The sequence below is a fragment of the Pipistrellus hanaki genome (assembly GCF_964339955.1).
Source record: "Pipistrellus hanaki genome assembly, chromosome: 1".
Taxonomy (NCBI): domain Eukaryota; kingdom Metazoa; phylum Chordata; class Mammalia; order Chiroptera; family Vespertilionidae; genus Pipistrellus; species Pipistrellus hanaki.
Window position 1 is genome coordinate 165,352,305 of NC_140503.1, and position 22,387 is coordinate 165,374,691.

The window sequence follows — 22,387 nt, forward strand, 5'->3', positions numbered from 1 at the left end:
CCCATTAGGCGAGTGTGCCCGAGGCAGCCAGTCAATAATTCTCTCTCATCACTGATGTTTCTATCTCTCTCTCTCCCCTCTTCCTTCCTCTCTGAAACCAACCTGTAATAATAAAGGGTAATATGCTAATTAGACCAGACGTCCTTCTGGGCGTCATTCCAAACGTCCTTCCAGACAAAGCTGGGGCCAGAGGGAAGCCAGTCCAGGTCCCAGGTGCCTTCAGATGGCCAGAAGGAAGCAAGCCTGGGTCCTGAGTGCCAGAGTGAAGCCGGTGCTGGCAGCCAGGGGAAGGAAGGTCTGCTCTTGCATGAATTTCATGCACAGAGCCTCTAGTCTATCATAATAAAAGCATAATATGCTAATTAAACTGGCCGTCCTTTTGGACGTCCTTCCTTCCAGACAAAGCCGCAGCAAGCAGGGCCCAAGGCAGAGGTAGTGGCGGGCGCGGTCTGGGGCCAAGGCCCTTCCAGGAATTTCATCCATCGGGCCTGTAGTAAAATATATATTTAAAGAAAAAAAAGAATTTCAAGGCAATGACAGCACAACTTAAAACAAGTTCATGGCCCTCTGTCACACATCCAGGAAGCCGCCCCTGAATACAAACTTCAGCATCTATAAAGTCTTTATTTTGTTTATTTATGCCACAGTCCGGATGCAATGTTCAATTCACACAATGAGATTTCCTTGCTTTTATGCACGAAGGTGTGAAGGACATAAAATATGTATGCCCCAAAGATGCTTATCTATTTCTCTCACAGGAAAATAATTGTGAACAAAGGACAAGAGATTATATCTAAACACCCGTAATGACAGGTTCCTATAGGAGAAAACCACACCATCTCTCGCTGCTAGGGAAGGCGCTAACTCACTTTTTATTCTCCTTGAATTCCCCTATGACACTTCATTTTAATAAACATCCCAGACTCTCATCTCTCAGTTCTCACCAGCCTCAGGAAGACACCTCACTGTTCTTAAAGGTGCCCTCACTCTGTAAGAGGGAGTGCTTCTATCAGTGTGGTGTGAGGATTCTCTCAGAATCTCTGTAGGAACCAAGCTTACATTCCTGCTGTGTTAATGTGGATTCCCCACAAAAACAGAGTCTGAGATAAGGACTTAATTATCGATTGCTTACTGGGAGATGCAGAAAAGTAGGAAAGGAAAGATGGCCAAAACACAGGTAAATGATTATGCCAGCTACCACCGGGGTGGGCTGAAAGTTAATCCTGCAGAGAAGCCCTGAGATGGGATGTAAAACACACACCACAGAGCTCCCTCACCTGAAGGCTCAGGGCACCGGCATCTTCAGGAACCAGCTCCCATCAGCCACTGATTGAGAACTGCTAAAGGGGAAGGGGGCACTCCAGCAGTGCACGCTGGGATGGTAAGGTCTTGGGGACGGCAGATGCTGGGCATCTGCCACATCTGAGTAGAAAATCAGAAAGCAGGTCCTCTGAGCAGAAGCTCGGGGTTTCAAGATCACTGCGACTGATTCGAAGCAGAATGATTTGGGTAAGTTCACATCGGCACCTCAAGTTCCTCACGTACAAAGTAGAAATAGCACCTCTTACCTACCTTCAGGGCTGTCGGGATGATTAGAACTGTTAGAAGCACCAGACATAGCCGTCTGTGTATAGAACTGCCATTAAATTGCTTTTTTTAAAAATGTATCTTTATTGTTCAAAGTATGACACATGTCCCTGTTTTTCCCCCTTTTGACCCCATTCACCTTCACACCCCCACACGCCTACTGCATGCACTATGGGCTGTGTCCATGAGGTATGCTTATATGCATCTATGTTCTTTGGTTGGTCTCTTCCTGTCCCCCCACTCCCACCCCCACTTCCTCCTAAGAAAATTGATTTTAAACCAGCATTTCTCAAACCTAAATATCACAGCAGTCACTTGAAGATCTTATTAGAATGTAGATTCTGATTCTGTGTACCTGGGCAGGGCACAAGGGTCTGTATTTCTTTCCGTTTTTTAAATTAAATTTATTGGAGATATAAGCTCTCAGGTGAAGCTGCTAATCCACGGACTAGATTTTATACAGCAAGATTTTAAACCATTCTAACATTTCTTTTTAAATACTATACACCATAAATCATAAGATATTTTCCCTGGATCAGTTGAATTTAAGCATAACAACAACAACAAATTTGACCACATCTGTGAGAGCTGATATATAGGACATAACAGCCAGCTGTGTTAATCACTTCTAATAAATTTAACTGCCTGGGGTTCCCAGAGCAGAGTCACACAAGGGAGGAAGTGCAGCATGAAAAATATATGGGGTAGATAAGGATTTCAGTACCCTGGGAAACCTAAGAAAAGATAAAAGTTGTATCATTATTAGAGAATGAGGAAAAATAAGAGCCCAAAGGCATATGTCTAAGCTATTCGTGACACTAACACAAAATTGATGTGATGTGCTTTGAGATGTCTCCTGGGTACGATTTGTCATGAAGGGTAGTGATGGGAAAGAATGCATGTGATGTTTACAATCTGTTGAAGGGAGCCAACACACATATGAAGATCCTAAGCAGAGAAAATGGGGAAAGTGGTTTTCTTCAGTGGGGGAGCTTTGTTAGGTACAGGCTTTTCGGATCTGAAATACCTGGGAAAAGTGCAATTAGGACTTCAGTTGAGCCTTCCCAGGTCAGTTGAGTCTTGGGATTGAATATAGCGGTAGGAATGTATCAGGAAATGGTCATAACTTTAATAAATGTTTCTATAAGATGTGCCTCAAATCAGGCCTTGTTTAGGACTATATGCTGGTCACAAACAGGGGCCTATAGTGCACTTAACTGACCTTGGCTGAGGGAGGTGGAGATCAAGAAGCAGGTGAGTGTCATCACTGAGAATATGGAACTTGGAGTCAGATCTGGATTCACAAACAAATTTCAACAAGAACCAGCTGTGTGACTTGGCGATCGTACTCACTCTGCATCTCTATGTTCTTATCCGTAGAAGAATGATTTCATGCTTTCTAAATAGGATTAAAGTAATGATTAAATAATTCATGAAGGGAAATCATGTATATCCCTTAGCACAGAGCTTGGTACTATACGTGTTTAATAATCAATAATTATGAATGTTGTTGACGTAGGAAATATATGAGGCTGTAGAGAATTTTCATGAGTTGATTTGAGCAAAACTGATGACAATTGCTGGGAAGCAAAATCTCCATGGATTGAGAAAATGCTCCAGAGAATGGCAGTTTAGCGGTTTATTTTATACATTAGGATCAAAGAGGAGGCATAAGTAGGGTTACGTATATAAAATTCATTGGTGGTAGATTAGGGAGGCCGGAGAAAGCAAAGCAGGGAAATCTCTAAGATTAGGTGAAGAGTGAAACGGAGAGACAAATACTTCTTTTACGTTGGTGGGGCCAGGGTAGCTCACATTTACAGCACAAAAAGATGGTATGTGGGGGCCAAAACCGGTTTGGCTCAATGGATAGAGTGTCGGTCTGCAGACTGAAGGGTCCCAGGTTCAATTCCAATCAAGGCATGTACCTTGGTTGCGGGCACATCCCCAGTACGGGGTGTGCAGGAGGCAGCTGGTCAATGTTTCTCTCTCATCAGTGTTTCTAACTCTCTATCCCTCTCCCTTCCTCTCTGTAAAAAAATCAATAAAATATGTTAAAAAAAAAAAAAAAAAAAAAAAAAAAGATGGTATGTGGGAAATAAGATAGCAATGAGGGGTCCTGTTGTTTCCTGCTTTGGTGAGTGATTGTACCCTAAGAAGTCTGGAGAAAAAGGGATTACTCTGACATTCCAAAGGTAAATTATTGTAGCTGCATAAAGACAATAGCCCAGTTAAGGTAAACATTGGCATTTGTCAAGGTAGATCACAGTCTAGGACCATGGTTGGCAAACTATGGCTCAAGAGCACATGCAGCTCTTTGGCCCTTGAGTGTGTCTCTTCCACAAAATACCACGGCCTGGGAGAGTCTATTTTGAAGAAGTGGTGTTAGAAGACATTTAAGTTTAAAAGACTTGGCTCTCAAAAGGAATTTCAATCATTGTACTGTTGATATTTGGCTCTGTTGACTAATGAGTTTGTTGACCACTGGACATGACTACTGTCCATGACTCAGTTTTAGTTAAGAAGTTTCAGTGTTAGACCATCCTATGTGGTTACTTTAGTTTGTCAAGTTTAAGTATGTAACCCCTTTTTTGTCTACAACATATTCAAAACAGAAACAAGAAAATCCAGCTAAAGAAAAATAAATAAATAAAAGAAGAGGGAGGAGGAGATGGGGGAGGAGGAGGAGGAGGAGGAGGGAAGGAAGGAAGGAAGGAAGGAAGGAAGGAAGGAAGGAAGGAAGGAAGGAAGGAAGGAAGGAAGGCTCATAAGCAGAAGTTCTAGGAGGTGACAGGTCACAAAGACTGGAGCCCAGGACACCAGAAAGCACATGGCTTTAGTTTATCCTGTCACCGATGCACACACAGCCAATGTCAGTCCTTCTGTAGAAGCAAGGGGTGATCGCTATGATACGCCACTCAAATTCCCCTAGGAATAAAGAGGCAGTTGTTCCAAAATGGGGGGGGGGGGGAGGGGGTGCGCGCTCTGGCTGAAGAAAACCACACCCCTTCTCAGGGTGGCCATGTCCAGTGACTGTTTAACACAGGGATGTAAAGTTCCAGCCTTCTCAGCCCAAATGGGAACAACTCTGAAGGATCTTCTCATCTTCAGAAATCACCACAGGGCTGGCCGAAGCTTCCTTTAAACTATCCCATCTCAGTTTCGCCCTCTGTCCAATCCTATTCCTTCCCCTCCTTTCCTATCCCCTGCCCTCTCTCCCCTCCTTTTTCCTTCCCCAAGTCTTGAACTCAAAGACACTCCCTAATAAACCTTTGCATGATAATCTTCACCTTGGAGTCTGCTTCCTGAAGAATCCAACCTGTGATAGTGGTGCTGCTGGTGGTAGGGGGGAGGACAGACAGCCCTGTATATGGTGGTAGTGCAGGTGTTAAATGACCAGGTAACAAAGCTGGATGGCGTGCTGGCGGGAGAACGTACACTGGCTGAAGTTGGTTAATGCCACTTGAGAAGTAGGAGGGAAATACTAACCATAAAGGCAATGGACTTGGGTGGCTTTTCTAACTCAACTGAGGCTTTAGAAGAAGATAAGCTAGAGGTGAATGGCAGAGCTTCTTTATATGCTTTTCTTTTCTTTTTTTTCTTTTTTCTTTTTTTAGCTCTTTATTCATTTATTTATTTATTTATTTATTTATTTTTAATATATTTTATTGATTTTTTTTGCCCCCCTCCCTCCCATACATACCCTTCCTCCCCAGAGTTTTATGTCCATTGGTTGTACTTATATGCATGTATACAAGTCCTTCGGTTGATCTATTATCTCCCCCAAATCTCCCTCCCCTCCTTAGTGGCATATAAAGAAGCTCTCGTCTTCCTCAGCAGAAGAGCTGAGAAAACTGAGATCAGACCCAGGAACTAACATAAGAGTAGCTAAACTTCAAAGAAGATTAAATCTTAACTTGGGTGGATCTGCTATGCTAAGGTCATGGTCCTAGTTGAGTGAAAAATCAGACCCTGGCATGTGGGTGACACCTAGATTTGATACTCCAACTCAAATTTTGAATGTTCAGATTCCCAAGAGCCCTATAGAAGTAGCATACTTCTCCCTACTGATGGCTAGCACTCTTCTCTTGATCGAAGACTGCAGAAGCCAGTGATGTCTCTTTATTCTATTCTTTAGATTCCACATCCAAGTGTGAAATGAGTCTGTTTCCATTTTATTTCTTGGTTATGTTCTATAGATTTCACATATAAGAGCAATCATATATTTGTCTTTCTCTGACTTATTTTACTTTCTAGCTTCATCCATGTTGTTGCAAATGGTAGGATTTCATTATTTTTATGGTTAAATAACATATGTACGACAGCTTTTTTATCCACTCATCTATTGATGGGCACTTAGGTTGCTTTGATATCTTGGCTATTAGAAATAACACTGCAATAAACATAGGGATGCATATATTCTTTCAAATTATTGTTTTGGTTTTTTATTTATAAATACCCTGAAGAATATCATTTAATAACTAGAGGCCAGGTGAACAAAATTTGTGCATGGGTGTGTGTCCCTCAGCCCAGCCTGCACCCTCGCCAATATGGGACCCTTCAAGGGATGTCCAACTTCCCATTTCGGCCCGATCCCAAGTGGGCAGTTGGACATCCCTCTCACAATCCAGGACTGCTGGCCCCCAACTGCTCACCTGCCTGCCTGCCTGACTGCCCCTAACTGCTTTGGCCTGCCAGCCTGATCACCCCCTAACCACTCTCCTGTTAGCCTGATTAATGCCTAACTGCTCCCCTGCTGGCCCAGATGCCCCTAACTGCCCTCCCCTGCAGGCCTGGTCCCCCTAACTGTCCTCCCCTGCAGGCCTGGGTCCCCCCCCCAGCTATCCTCCCCTGCAGGCCTGGTCACCCCTAACTGCTCTCCTCTTTTGGCCCAGTCACCCCTAATCACCCTCCTCTTCTGGCCTAGTCACCCCTAACTGCCCTCCCCTGCAGGCCTGATCACCCTAACTGCTTTCCCTTGAAGGCCATCTTGTGGTGGTCATCTTGTGTCCACATGGGGATGGCCATTTGTGTGTTGGAGTGATGGTCAATTTGCATATTACCTCTTTATTATATAGGATTAATTTATTCTGTGATCAGAAAATACATTCTATATGCTTTTTTAAATTTCTTTATTGATTAAGGTATTACATATGTGTCTTCATCCCTCCATTAACTCCCCAACTCCCCCACCCCCACTCATGTCCTCACTGCCCTGGTGTTCATGTCCATTGGTTAGGCTTATAATCATGCATACAAATCCTTTGTGCTTTTAATACTTTACATTTTTTAGACTCCGTATGGTCCAGAATATAGTCTATCTTGATGATTGACCTATGTATTATGAAAATAATAGGTATTCTATTGTTGTTTGGTAGACTGTTCTATAAATAATGGTTTAGCCAAAACCAGTTTGGCTCAGTGGATAGAGTATTGGCCTGGTTATGGACTGAAGGATCCCAGGTTCGATTCCAATCAAGGGCATATGCCTTGGTTGTGGGCACATCCCCAGTAGGGAGTGTGCAGGAGGCAGCTGATTGATGTTTCTTTCTCATCAATGTTTCTGGCTCTCTGTCCCTCTCCCTTCCTCTCTGTAAAGAACCAATAATATATATATTTTTTTAAAAAATAATTGTTTAGATCAAGTTGATTGATATTGCTGTTCCATTCTTATATAATAAGAAATTCTCTATTTGTTTTATCAATTACTAAGAGAAGAAAGTTGACATTTTTCTCTATTATTGTAAATTTCTCTTCTATTTTCAGTTCTGTCAGTTTTTGCTTCACATTATTTTATCTCCAGTAGTATTTCTTGACCTGAAGTGTCCCTTTCATTTTCTTAAGATAAATGTTTGCGACAGTCTTGGCGGAGAGCAGCCGAGGTTTCCTGCATCAACAGGGCTTGGACCTACCAGGCGCTTGCTTTGTAGTCTCCGCCGCAGCCAGGCCCGCTCTGGCCTCTTCGCAGCGCCCTCCTCGCAGTGTCTCGGACCAGGGACCACCACAGGCCCCCGCCTCCTCCCCAGCGCTGTGCAGCCGCAGCTCCTCAGCCTCCCACCACTTCGTCCACTGCGCCCACCTGGCAGGTGCATCAGAACGACCACCATCAACCGCCAGGTCAACCCGGTGCTGTGCGCCTCCTACGTCTACCTGCCCATGTTTTACTACTTTGGCCACAATGATGTGGCTCTGAAGAACTTGGCCATATATTTTCTTCCCCAAGCTCAGGAGGAGAGGGAACATGCCCAGAAGCTAATGAAGCTGCAGAACCAGCCAGGCGGCCGGATCTTCCTTCAGGATATCGGGAAACCAGACCATGGGCTGGGAGAAGGGGCTGAAGGCAATGGAGTGTGCGCTGCACTTGGGAAAAGGTGTGAGTCAGTCACCACTGGACCTGCACAAATGGGCCACCCATAAAAATGACCCTCTTTTGTATGACTTCCTGGAGACTCACTACCTGAATGAGCAGGTGAAATCCATCAAAGAACTGAGTGACCACATAACCAACTTGCGCAGGTTGGGGGCCCCTGAGACTGGCATGGCCGAGTATCTCTTTGAGGAGCACACCCCAGGAAGCTGTGACTCCTGGGGAGCTGTGAGGAGAGCTAAGCCTTGGCTGCTTCCTGTAGCCTCGGGGGTGACTTCCTGCTCACCCAAGCAGTATGCATGTCGGAGTTACCTTTACCTTTTCTATAACTTGTATCAAATCATTCGTCATGTCTCTCATTTGTACCCTTCCTTCAAAAAAAGGAATTTGGTACAAAAAAAAAAAAAAAAAAAGATAAATGTTTGCAATATATATAAATTTTGTACCGTTTTCCTTTAATTTACCTGCGCTTAAAAATTTTATTTATAATGCCCCAGCTGGTTGAGCATCGACCCATGAACCAAGTGGTCACAGATTCGAGTCCTGATCAGGGCACATGCCTGGATTGGGGGCTCAATGCCTGGTGTGAGGTGGATGTGCAGGAGGCAGCCAATCAATGCTTCTCTCTCATTGATGTTTCTGTCTCTGTCCCTCTCCTTTCATCTCTCTCTAAAATCAGCAAAAGCATAGTTATAATGTGTTTCTTATAAACTACATATAGTTGGCTTTGCTAAACTCTGATTTATTCTATTGAGTGTTTTTATCTCTTGATCTATTACTAGATACATTAGGATCTGTCATAAATGACATAAAGCCAAGATAAAGATTGCTCTATAACACTGAATGCAAAAAATATCATGTGTCTTTGGTTGTTTAAAAAAAAAACAAAAAAACAAGTTATATCAAGTTAGTTTCTTCTCTCATCAAGTTGATAAGAATGTCAGTGTCTTCCTGTTCTTATGACCCAATGGTCAAGAAAAATAGTGGAGACTGATAGCTTTTAGTTACTTTTGGATGCCTTTGCCATTGGTCCTTGCCCAGACCTGCATGCTTCAATGGAAACTTGCCAGCTTTGGTGAGACTGTTGTGCTCTCCCCAAGTGCTGACCTCAGACATGGGCCCTCCACAGGACCTCACAAGGCTGAGATGATTAGAGCTTTCCTTGGGTAACCAAACAGCCATCTCGACCAGTGGTTCCACCATCTCCAATGAGCTTCATCAGAATGAACCCGACCATTTCCTTCTTCTACCTCCAAAGCACAGAGCCATGATCATCTTTTTTCTTTGAAGTAGGCAACCTAATTAATTTGCCTTCTACAGTGCAGGGGTAAAAGTTGGGATGTGTACAGAAAAAATATGTTTTCTGATTTTTTTTTTCTTCCAAAAAGGGTCCACAGATGCCCCAAAAGGGGGGGGGGGGGAGTGCATAAGACACCAAATAAATCTCTCCACAATTCACTGTTACACTCGCAAGTTAAACAAAGTCATGAGTCATCCTTTGCTGATTAAAAAAAAAAAAAAATTTTTTTTTAATAAGAATGAGCAGGGACAAAATTCTTTTTATGAAAGCTAAGTCAGCCATAAAATGAGCCACAGGTGTCCTCCAAGAACTGCAGGTCTGAGTGTATTTCTAACCAAGAGATGGGTGTAGTAGTCCGAAGAAATCCTGCCCTTTACCACAGAGGAAAAGGTTACATAAGTAATTCTCCTGCTCTGCCTGCTTCCCTGTCAAGTGACTACACTGTGGGGTCAGTGTTATTCAACTTCATTGTCCTCCCACGTTTAAGATGAAAATATAGAAGAAAACATGAAGAAAAAGGAAGAATATCCAGTGTTCATGGAGGATGGAGAGAAACAGCTGCAAAATAAAAGCCTTAAGTCAGCTTTCTCTCCGATGACCGTTTATGCCAGTCAATTCTCATTAAAGAAATGTTAAACTTCTATGTGCAAAGAACTACACTACTATTCCTTCTTAATCCACTTTTATCCTGAACCTAAGGATCAGAGACAATTGCAGCTATTGCTCTTAACAGAAGAAAATGAAGGAAAAAGGAATTTTCTATCTCCTGTTTCCCTCTCACAGTTTTCACCCTGCAGTCTTCTCCTGTTTTAATAATGGCTAATACTTAAAGAATATTACTCTCACCCAGCACCATGCTAAGTGCTTTATATTGATTAGCTCATTTAATCTTCACAACAAACATATGAGGTGGGCAATATTTTTACAGATGAAGAAACTAAAGCACAGAGAAGCTAATTACCAGTACAGCCAGATCTTGCACCCAGGCAGATTGACTCCTGAGTCTATGTTCCTCTCTACCCTCCAAGGTTTACTGAGAAGCAGTGGACATATAGCATTGGGTAAATTTAAGGTGTACTGTGTGATGATTTAATTTGCTGATATGTGGCATGATTACATCATACTGTTAGCTAACACCTCCATCATTTTTGTGAGAATATTTAAAATTTACTCTCTCAGCAACTTTTAAGTATATAACACAGTATTATTAACTAGTACTGCCATGCTGTACATTTTATTTCCAGAACTTATCGTATATGATCAAATCCTATTATGATAAGTGTCCATTCGTCCAATTGTCCATTCAACCAATCAAAGCATAATATACTAGTGATATAGTAAGGTCATTCAACCGCTCACTATGATTGACCACCAGGGAGCAGCAGGTCGACCAGTTGCTATGATGTGCACTGACCACAACGGGGGAGATGCTCCGACCAGTAAGTTATCTTGCTGCTGGGGTTCGACAATCAGGCCTTAGCGAGACAGGTCGGACATGCTCTGGAGCCCTCCCACAGTCCCTCTCTGGCTGGCCAAACTCCCACATCCCTCCTTGGCCCCAATTGTGCACTGGTGGGGTCCCTTGGCCTGATTTGTGACCTCTCGCAATCCAGAAACCTTGGGGAGATGTTGGAGAGCCAATTACGGCCTGATCCCACAGGCCAACCATGAATTCATGCACTGGCCCTCTAGTTCATCTTATAACTGAAAATGTGTAACTTTTAAGCAACATCTTCCATTCCTCCAACTCCCAGCTCCTGACAGTCACCATTCTACTCTTTGTTTCCATGAGTTTGGCTTTTTTAGATCCATATATATTAGTAAGTGATATTGTGCAGTATTTGTCTACCTCTGAATTTATTTCACTAGTATGATGCCCTCAACTTTATCCAAGTTGTTGCAAATGGCAGGATTTCCTTCTTTATTATGACTGGATAATATTTGCATGTATATGTGTATAAAACATTTTTAATTCATTTATTTATTGATGGACATAGAATTGTTTCTATATCTTGGTTATTATGAATAATCCTAATAAAAGAGGAATATGCAAATTAACAATCACTCCACTACACCCACAAGCCACGCCCTCCAGCCAATCAGAGAAAGTATGTAAATTAACCCCAACCAAGATGGCTGCCACCCCAGAGAGCAGGAGGGAGGCTAGAGTTTCTCTGGCAATGGAGGAAGCCAAGCTTTCTGCACACCCTGGCCAGCCCAGGCCTCTGCTAAAGGCTACAAAGTTTCAATTAGAGAAGATAAAGCCCAAAAAAAATGATGGCAGCCACAGAGCTGGAGAGAGCAGGCTAGGGTTGCCCCCAGTGACGGAGGAAGCCAAGTTTTCCACCTGCCCTGGCTGGCCTAGGCCTCCACTCCAGGCTACAAAGTTTCTATTATAGAAGGTGAATAAACCCCAATAGAAATGGCTGCCACCAAGGAGCGAGTTGAAGGCTTGGCTCAACTCCAGGCTACAAAGTTTCAATTGTAGAAGATAAATAAATTCCAGATACCAGGGTCTCCACTTGGGTTGCCAGGGGGCATGGCCAGCCTGCAAACCACCACAGGCCCTCGCCCAGGCCGTCCAATGCCCCAACGGAACCCACACCCTAATCTGGGACACCCTTCAGGGAAAACCAGCTGGTCCCCACCCTGCATCAGGTCTCTATCCTATCTAATAAAAGAGTAATATGCAGATTGACCATCATTCCAACACACAAGATCAAGATAGCTGCCCCCATGTGGTCAAAGATCATATCCCTATGTGGACACAAGATGGCCACCACAAGATTGCCAGCAGGGGAAGGAAGTTGGGAGGGACCAGGCCTGCAAGGGAGGGCAGTTGGGGCCAATCAAGCCTGCAGGAGAGGGCAGTGAGAGGTGACTAGTGTTGGGAGCCAGCAGAGTTGAGGCAAGCAACTCAGTCTTAAGGAAATAGAATTAAGTTCCTTCTAGCAGAAGTTATGAGGTGCCCTGAGGGCTTGGCCAGAAGATAAGATAACCTGCAGCTTCCTGCTTAGCATCTTCCTGCCACTTCCCCTTCCTGATCCTCCCCCCCCCCCCCCCCCAGATAGCCCAGCCTTGGAATGTTGCACCTTGGAATGTCACACCGCCCCTGGCAGTTAGCCAATCCTGTGTTGCCAGGTACCAAAGACCCCCCTGCATGGGCGGCCCTGCCCCCCTTTGTCTCTGCTGTATAAATACAGCCATTTCAGAGAATAAAATCGGAGCTTGATCAGAACCTTGTCTTGCTCCCATTCTTTCGCGTTCCTTGTTTGCCTCATTCTCTTAGGTGGTTTCTGCGTGCCCCTGTTGTTGTCCCGCAGGCCGGGACAGACTAGGCCAGCAGAGGAGGGAAGTTGGGGACAAACAGGCTGGCAGGGGAGCAGTTAGACATCAATGAGGCTGGCAGGGAAGTGGTTAGGGGGTGATCAGGCTGGCAGGCAGATGTGGTTAGGGGCAATTAGGAAGGCAGGCAGGTGAGCAGTTGGGAGCCAGCAGTCCTGGATTGTGAGAGGGATGTCTGACTGCCCTAAATGGGCAATGGGATATCCCTCGAGGGGTCCCAGATTGGAGAGGGTGCAGGCTGGGCTGAGGGACACCCTTCCATTCCCCCATATATGAATTTCGTGCACCAGGCCTCTAGTGCTTCAATAAATATGGGAATGCAGATAGGTCTTTAAGATCCTGTTTTCAATTTTCCTGGATATGTTCCCAAAGTGGTATTTCTGCATTAGTTGATGGTTCTATTAAGTTTTTAATGAAAACTCCATACTCTTTTCCATAGTAGTTGTACCAATTGACATTCTCACCAACAGTACACAAGGGTTTTCTTTTTTCTACATCCTCACCAACATTTGTTATCTATTTGATTTTATGATGTTCATTGTAACAGCTGTGAGGTGTTATCTCGTTGTAGTTTTGATTTACATTTCCCTGATGGTTGGGGATGTTGAGCATCTTTCAATGTACCTATTAGCCAATTGTATGTCTTCTTTGGGAAAATGTCTATTCAAGTCCTTTGCCCATTTTGTCAGATTATTTGTTTTTGTTTTTTGCCACTTAGCTGTATGTTTTATAGATTTTGGATATTAACTTTATATCAAATATATGATTTGCAAGTATTCTCAATTTCATAGGTTGCCTTTTCATTTTGTTGTTTCATGTGCTTTGCAGAAGCTTGTTAGTTCAATGTGATCCACTTGTTATTTCTTTTTTTTATTACCTGTGCATTTGGTATCATATCTGGAAAATTACTGCCAAGACCAATGTCATGAAACTTTTCCCCTATATTATCTTTTGTGAGTTTTATCGCTTCAGTTCTTAAATTCAAGTCTTTAATCCATTTCATGTTCATTTTTGTGAGCGATGTAAGATAGGGGTCCAATTTTATTTTCTGCATGTGACTATCCAGTTTCCCCAGCACCATTTATTGAAGAAATTACTCTTTCCCCAATGAGCATTCTTGGTATCTTTGTGAAGTATTAGTTTACCATATATGTGAAGGTTTATTTCTGGCTTCTCAATTCTTTTCCATTGGACTATATGTCTATTTATATGCCTGTACCATATTGTGCTGATTATTATAGCTTTTTAAGTATAGTTTGAAATCAGGTGGTGTCATGTCTCCAGATTTAAGTTTTCTCAGAATTGCTTTAGCTATTCAGGGTTTTTGTGGTTACATATGAATTTTAGGATTGTTTTTCCTATTTCTGTGGAAAATGCTTTTAGAATTTTAATAGGAATTGCATTGAACCTATGGCTTTCAATAGTATAGGACCAGAGTCTGTGCTCTTAATAGACTGTACCAAATATAGACTGTTCCTCAAATATCCCCCAGTACTTCCCATGAAAATGAACCAGTGTGTTCACTTTTTGTGTCCTCTGAAACAACTTCTGTTTTCCCACCTCAGCACTCTGGAAAAAAATATTCTGAGGACAATATGGGAGGGGAGATCTAGCCAGGAAAGAAAACACTCAGCGTTTCCCCTTTTATTGCTCCAGTAATTTTGCTGTATTATGCAAATAAGTTTCAGGAGGATAGGAAGGCAAAGTTTGTTTCATCTGGAATAACGCTAGAGAAGCAAATAGTGCTGTTTCCATAAAGGTTTTCAGAGGATCTCTGATAAACATGATAAGGCTGAACTCAAGCCTCCAAAAACGTGTATAACTCACTCTAGCCATGAAGCTGTAAAAGCAAAAAGAGACCTTAAAACCTGTTTGTGGCCCCAACTGATTATTTTTCAGGCAGGAAACAAGAGATAGGAGATTAAGTAGCATACAGTATGTGAGGTCTATGCTGCTAGGTCCTTTGTCTTTATTTCTTTAAAATATATATTTTATTGATTTTTTACAGAGAAGAAGAGAGAGGGATCGAGAGTTAGAAACATTGATGAGAGAGAATCATCGATCAGCTGCCTCTTGCACCACCTCTACTGGGATATGCCCACAACCAAGGTACATGCCCTTGACCAGAATCGAACCTAGGACCTTTCAGTCTGCAGGCTGACACTCTATCCACTGAGACAAACCGGTCTTTGTCTTTTATGACAAATTTGAATAGGTCCCATCGAAACCAGTTTGGCTCAGTGGAAAGAGCGTCGGCCTGCAGACTGAAAGGTCCCGGGTTCGATTCCGGTCAAGGGCATGTACCTTGGTTGTGGGCACATCCCCAGTAGGGGGTGTGCAAGAGGCAGCTGATCGATGATTCTCTCTCATTGATGTTTCTAACTCTCTATCCCTTTCTCTTCCTCTCTGTGAAAAATCAATAAAATATATATTTTTTAAAAAAGATTATATATAAAAAAAAATTGAATAGGTCCCAACTCAAACCCTGTTTACTTTATTTTTTTTAAATATATTTTTGATTTTAGAAAGGAAGGGAGAGGGAGAGATAGAAACATCAATGATAAGAGAGAATCATTGATGGATGCCTCCTGTGTGCCCCTACTGGGGATTGAGCCTGCAACCTGGGCATGTGACCTGACTAAGAATTGAACTGTGACCTCCTGGTCCATAAATTGACACTCAACAACTGAGCCACACTGGCTGGGCAGAAGTATATACTTTAAATTAAACTTTTTATTTTAAGCTAATAGTAGATTTACATGTAGCCATAGTAACAGAGATCTGTTTCCTAGTTTCCCCCAGTGATATCTTGCAAAATGATAGTGCAGTCTCAACCGGATGGTGACACTGATATAGTCTAGATACAGAATGTTTCCACCACCACAAGAATCCCTGTTACCCTTTTATAGCCACTCACACTTCCTACTGCCCCCCCCCGCCCCGCCCATTTAACCCTACTCTCTCCTTAACTCCTGGTAAACACAAATTTGTTTCCCATTCTATAATTTTGTCATTTCAAGAATATTACATGAGTAGAATCATACACTATGAGAGATTTTGGGATTGGCTTTTTTCACTCCGCATAATTCTCTGGAGATTCACTTGGGTTGTTTAGTGTATCAATAATTTGTTCTTTTTACCACTGGGTAGTATTCCACAGTATGGATGATGGATGTGCCACTGTTTGCACATTCACATTCACCTGTTGAAAAACATCTGGGTTGTTTCCAATTTTTGTGCCATTACAAATAAAACTTTTATATAACATTATATTCAGGAGTTTTGTATAAATATAGTCTTCATTTGTTTGGGATAAATGCTCTGGAATGCAATTGCTGGGTCATATGGTAGTTGCAAATTTAGGTTTTTTTTGTTGTTGTTTTTTTGTGGTGTGTGTATGTGTGTATTGTTGTTGTTGTTCAGAAACTGCCAAACTGCCTGGAACCGGTTTGGCTCAGTGGATAGAGCGTCGGCCTGTGGACTGGAAGGTTCCGGGTTTGATTCCGGTCAAAGGCATGTACCTTGGTTGCAGGCACATCCCTGGCGGGGGATGTGCCGGAGACAGCTGATCGATGTTTCTCTCCCAATGTTTCTGGCTCTCTGTCCCTCTCCCTTCCTCTCTGTAAAAAAATCAATAAAATATATTTAAAAAAAAAAAAAAAAAAAAAAGGAAGAAAGAAAGAAAGAAAGAAAGAAAGAAAGAAAGAAAGAAAGAAAGAAAGAAAGAATCTGCCAAACTGTTTTCCAGAGTGGCTGTATAATTTTACATTCCCACAGCAATGTGTGAGTTATCCAGTCTCTCTATATCCCTTCCCCTGCCCCAAGCATTTGATGTCATCACTATTTTATTTTTACTATTCTAACAGGTGCTATCTCTCTGTGGTTTTAATTTGTTATTTCCATAATGATTAGTGATGCATAGCATCTTCTCATATACTATTTTCCATCTGTATGTCTGTACAGCTTCTTTGGTAAAATGTGCCACAGGTATATTTTTAAGTGTTTAATATGAGCACAGTCTATCCAGGCACCCACACTTCCACTCACCTTGAGGGGTCTTGTTGGCTAAAGTTGCATTCCCTGGTGCTCACAAAAGAAAACCACCTTACCCACTGGGCTCCCCTGGCCTCTGCCAGCACCTGGAGCATCTCAAACTCTGTTGGACCAGCAAACACAAAAGCTCTGAGACCAATCTTCATGGTTCTCCTTGTGGCTGGCCCTTCTCAACTTTGAGCCTTGATTTGAAGACTTCTTCAGAACAGTCTCTGACTTCCTCAAATTGGTTATCTTGTAGTTCTGGTTTTCCTCCTTCAGTTTTACTTATCTGTTTGCTCGTCACTCTCTTCACTGACATCAGGTTGTGAAAAGTCCATTAGGCCAGGGACCTTGTGTCTTTTCTCACTTAAAGCCCTGACACCTGGGCTAAGTGCCAAGTATACAATAAATCTCAGATTTGGCGAATAAATGGGTACATTTCAGTGTCACTTTATCCAGGTTTTTTAAGTTACCACAGACTTTTCCCCCTTAAATGTATTTTCCATCATTTCCCTTTTTCAAAATTTATATTTTATCATCATCATCATCCTTAGGATTAAGCTAAGATATACATCAGATTTTATTATGTGAATATTTCAATAGTATAAAGGTCTATTTTATATTTAGTTGAAGTCTAGGCACTAGCATATTAGATGAATATTTAACATGGAAAATTATTATGCAGTGTATTTATGTTATTTGGTGCATAATCCAATTTTATAAAGTAAAAAATGTTTATGCTTAAGGTATATAGGAATACACACTAAAATAGTGTTATGAGCTGAATTGTATCCCCCCAAAATGTATATGTTAAAGTACCACCCCCAAGGTATCTCTAAATGCAATTGTATTTGGAGATAGGGTCTTTAAAAAGGTATTCAAGACTAAGAGATCATGAGGGTGGGTTCTAATCCAATATGACTAGTGTTCTTATAAGAAGAGAAAATATAGACACAGATGCGCACAGGATAGACCATATGAAGTCCCAGGGATACAACTATTTACAAACCATGGAGAGAGGTCTCAGAAGAAACAAACCCTGCTGACACCTTAATCTTGGACTTCTAGCCTTCAGGTCTGTTAGAAAATAAATTCCCATAATTTAAGCCACCCAATCTTTGTAATGGAAGCCCTAGAAAATGAATACAAATAGTACCAGCAGAAACATGTGATAGAATTATGGGAATTTACTGTCTGATTCTCTGCATTTTCTAATTCTTACAAAATTAACTGTAAATTTTGTCACTAAAACTATTTTAATGTTATCTGCCCTGAGCTGATAGATGAACCTGGATTGAGATGAAACTAATGAGAAAATAATAAAGAAACAACACATTGCTGAAACTGGTTTGGCTCAGTGGCTAGAGTGTCAGTCAGTTCTGCGAACTGAAGGGTCCCAGGTTCGATTCCAGTCAAGGGCATGTACATTGGTTGGGGGCACATCCCAGTAGGGGGTGTGCAGAGGCAGCTGGTTGATGTTTCTCTCATCGACATTTCTAGCTCTCTAGCTCTCTCCCTTCTCTGTAAAAAATCAATATTATATATATATATATATATATATATATATATATATATATATATATATTTTTTTTTTTTTTTAAAGAAGCAACACATTGACTAATTAATCCCCTTTTGTCATTAAAGAATCACAGTTGAAGTTAGTTGAGCTTTTCAAAGTCTTAGTAAAAGGAAAGTCTGCTAGACAGTTGATCCTCTAAACATACTGTGATCATCCAGATGAGAAGGCCTGTACATTTCCCTTCCATATCCTCTGTGGCACAATGCCCCAGGTACTCTGCATGGGACTTCCAAACTCTTAATTTGTGAGCTAACAAACTGCATCCATTCCTTAGTAGTTACTCAGAACAAATTCCAGACCAGGGCTGCCCCAGCCAAGAGGAATGATGGACAGTGTCTCTGGAAGTGAATCAAGCAGTAGAGTCTGTGGGTCTGACACAATCAACCTATCACCTCATCGGCAAGGTCAGTTTGTTCAGTCATCTTCTTTCACTCCCTTGCATAAATGTATCAGGCCAAGAGTAGCCAGAGATGATTAGATAAAATCTGTTGAACCTGAGGACCCTCATGAGCTGGGCCAATCCTCATTTCACTAGGGAGACAAGGACCCCAAAGTGCTTGGAGTTGTGTATGCATGCACAAATGTACATGCAGAATATTTATTGCTGTTCACCTCAATCTGAAGTTAGAGATAAAGAATCCTCGGAGATGTACCAAGCCTAAAAGTTCTCATGCTATGAACAGCACTTTGGATTCCCTTGATAGGCCTTCTCTAATATATCTCAGAGGGAAATACATTTAAGGGATGTTCCAAAATTAATTGCTTATCGCACAACGTTGGGCTAGCAGTTAAAATCCTATCAGTACATCTGGAAAATATAAAGAGATTAATGGTTGATTAATAGTTGGAAAAAAGTTGTATTCTACATGAGAAGTAACTCAGTCTCACAAGTGAATATTGTTCAATAATTACTCTTGATAAATTCTTCATTCAACATTCACAGATACAGGTACCTGTTTTATGACACTTTGGCATTGATCAAGTAGGGAACAGATCCATTTGAGATCTAGACCTAAAGGATTACATATTTACTAAAATAAATAGCATATTTCTACCACATATAGCCTAACTCTCAGACATTAACCAAATGTCTATGCTCTAAGAACTTTTTAAGAAACGAAATTGGTAGGACAGTCTTTGCCTTTAAGGGGAGCTCATTATGGTGGAAGAACCAGACAATGAGACGTTGAGTTGAATAGCGGGTCTCAAGGCTGTGATCAGAAACGTTCTGCTCTCCCCAACCAGCTGTTCTGACTTGCTCTGTAGAACAAGTAATTCCTTGAACCTGGAGAGAAATGGTGGACAATCTCATGACTTTTTTGGGTGCATCCTAAATTTAAAGTCCTATGATCAATTCTAGAAGGGGGGAAAATGTTGATACAACCCACCTTTTCAGGCCAGGCCATGTTTCAATTCAAAGACAGTAAATAGTGAGACTAAAGAAAAAGGAAATCAAGGTGCTATTGTAGCAATGTGCCCACAATGTTACCAAAGCCACTCTTGCGAACCACAAGCAGAGAAAAAATTGTTTCTGGAAAGAGAGAGAAAAAAAAGGAGGTAGCTAAATGAAGATCCTGATTTTAGGGAAAGTACAAAAAGAAAAGCACTATCAGGACCATAATGTTCCTAATGCCATGTAGCTCATCTCTACATTAATTCATTTGTCACCAAAAAAAGTTTTGCTCAAACTTTAGAGGTTCTTTTCCTCCCTCATGGGAAGAAGATTGCCCATCATAGGATCGTTTGTTACAGCAAAGAAAATGGAATTTTTTTGTACAATCAGCCTTGCCTGTCTACATTTTTATGTGAAGTGAGAAATATTCCAAACTGGAAATACTAAAAGCTGTAATGAGAAAGATTTTTTTTTGCTAAGCAGCATTAATGATTTAATGTTTCAGAGGCCCAGAGCAATAGAGATCTCTCATAAAGTATTTCTAAAGACACCTAATATGTATGTAGAATTGGAAATAGTTCAAGACAGAAATTTTATGTCTTCCTTCCTCTCATTCTCTGCCTAGGAATTGATATCATTACCTCAAGGTAAAAGAACCTTGTAGTCACATAGTAATTTTCAACTAGTTGCTTAAGGGTATTTTTTGTTCTTTCCTACTTTCTGCGTAGATGATTATGAGTTTTTAAAAATAGAATCCAGGGGGCTGATATATGAATTTTTGGTAACATTTTATCATCAATTTTGGCCCTAATCATAGGACATAAGAAATATTCTGGCTTCCTTCATTCATGTGGTGTTGGTCATTTTGTGATGGGGAAGCAAAAGCCTGTTTGCCTCCTTCCCTTTGCGTTGTGGATGTCATAACATTTTCTAATTTTTTTTATGATTCCAAACACTAAAGTTTTGTCTCCTTCCCCTTTCTAAGTTACATTGGCACTAACCTGTGGAGAGAGGTCCCGGTAGCAGTATCATCCTTCGTTGGAATAATGCTGGATAGCGTCCAACACATGCTACACTTCTCATTTGAAGGTATCTTCCTAATCTTCAAGTTGACTGAGGTATGTAGCCAAATAGAACATGCTTTTAAAATTCAGGCATGTTCCAAGTTGGAATTTAATTAGGATTAGAATAAAAGTTCAAATCATGTACCAGGTTCACCTTCTGCTACTGGACATGTCAGCTAGTACCAGCTCTACTTTGCAGCCCGCAGTGCATGCACAGCTATAGGTGACCAGGCTTGTTAGCACATGACCAACTGACCCCACAAAAAGAAATACCTGGTGAAAGGGCCACCAACTCAAGCCATGGATGTTGACACAACCCACCTTTTCAGGCCAGGCCATGGTATAGGCCAGGTTTTCTCTCAGGAATTTGAACTAGGAATTACTACTAAAAGAGGGGGATAAGCGGAGGCGGCAGCAGTTCCAAGACCATGACATGGAGTTGACTGACATCAGTATTACAAATCTGGCACCTGAGATAATTATAGCAGCCAGAAGAGCCAAAGCAAAACACCACTTTTTAAAAATGTATCTCTATTTTGCCGAAACCGGTTTGGCTCAGTGGATAGAGCGTTGGCCTGTGGACTGAAAGGTCCCAGGTTCAATTCTAGTCAAGGGCATGTACCTTGTTTGCGGGCACATCCCCAGTGGTGGATGTGTGGGAGGCAGCTGATCAATGTTTCTCTCTCATCGATGTTTCTGGCTCTCCCTCTCCCTTCCTCTCTGTAAAAAAATCAATAAAATATATTTTTAAAATGTATCTCTATTTTGAAAATATGACAGATGTCCCTTTCCTTTTCCCACTGACCCCTCTATCCTGTACCCACCCCCACCCCCAGGCCCTCACCACACTGTGGTCTAAGTCTGTGGGTTATGAATATATGCATATAAGTTCTTTGGTTAATGTTTTCCCACCTCCATGAGTCCCACCCCGTTTCCCTCTGAGATCCGTCCATCTGTTCCATGTTTCTATGTGTGAGATCATGTGATACTTGTCTTTCTCTGGCTTATTTCGCTTAGCATAATACTCTCCAGGTCCCTCCATGCTGTCTTCAAAAGCAAAAAGCTTTAGTAGATGCTTCTGCACACTACTCCAGCCATCTTATAGAGTGACCAACCAGCCCATATCAAAACTGTTCTGATGTTAGTACTGAAAAATACCAGGTAAACAAGAATGGTTGATCACTTTATTGTCTGCCAATAGCACTTCAGCAGCTGAGGCAACAAATCCTTCAGTGAGCACATGTGTGTCCATCACAACACCTTTGCTGATTCCCTAGTATTCCAGGAACCTCATGCTGGAGTTCATCCAGTACTGCCAGAGCTGGACAAACATTAAAAGCTCCTTGTGTTAAAGGTAATTGATCATACCAATATGACTTGCTTAGGACCAAGGAATGACCATACTGTCTTCTCTCCTATCTCCCAAAGAATGTTGGCTACACAAATTCATAGATCATTTATTGAAAGGACACACTGAACCAAGGAAATAATAGCAGACACTGGAACTCTATTGTTACTCTACATGTATCTTTGTCAACAAATTCTTCTCTGCAAGATATTTCCTGTTCTCTGCTGGGCACAGGGCATGCCTCTAAGAATAGGCAGTCTGACAAATAGCAAATACACGTGGAAACAATTATTCTATATCAAAATCTGGGAGAAACAGCTTGTTTCAATGTCAAGGGATGACAATACTTTCTGGTTAAAATGTGCCACA

The 22,387-nt window shown here is 41.8% G+C and overlaps 1 protein-coding gene across 1 annotated transcript; it reads left to right on the forward strand.

The window, feature by feature from the left end:
• Window positions 1-1,162: 1,162 nt before the first annotated feature.
• LOC311621192 (ferritin heavy chain-like) lies at window positions 1,163-22,022 on the forward strand (the record flags this gene model as incomplete). Its single annotated transcript, XM_084881009.1, is given in 4 exon segments — window positions 1,163-1,177; window positions 7,432-7,904; window positions 7,906-8,182; window positions 21,948-22,022. Coding segments are annotated over 4 exon segments (840 nt in total).
• Window positions 22,023-22,387: the final 365 nt, after the last annotated feature.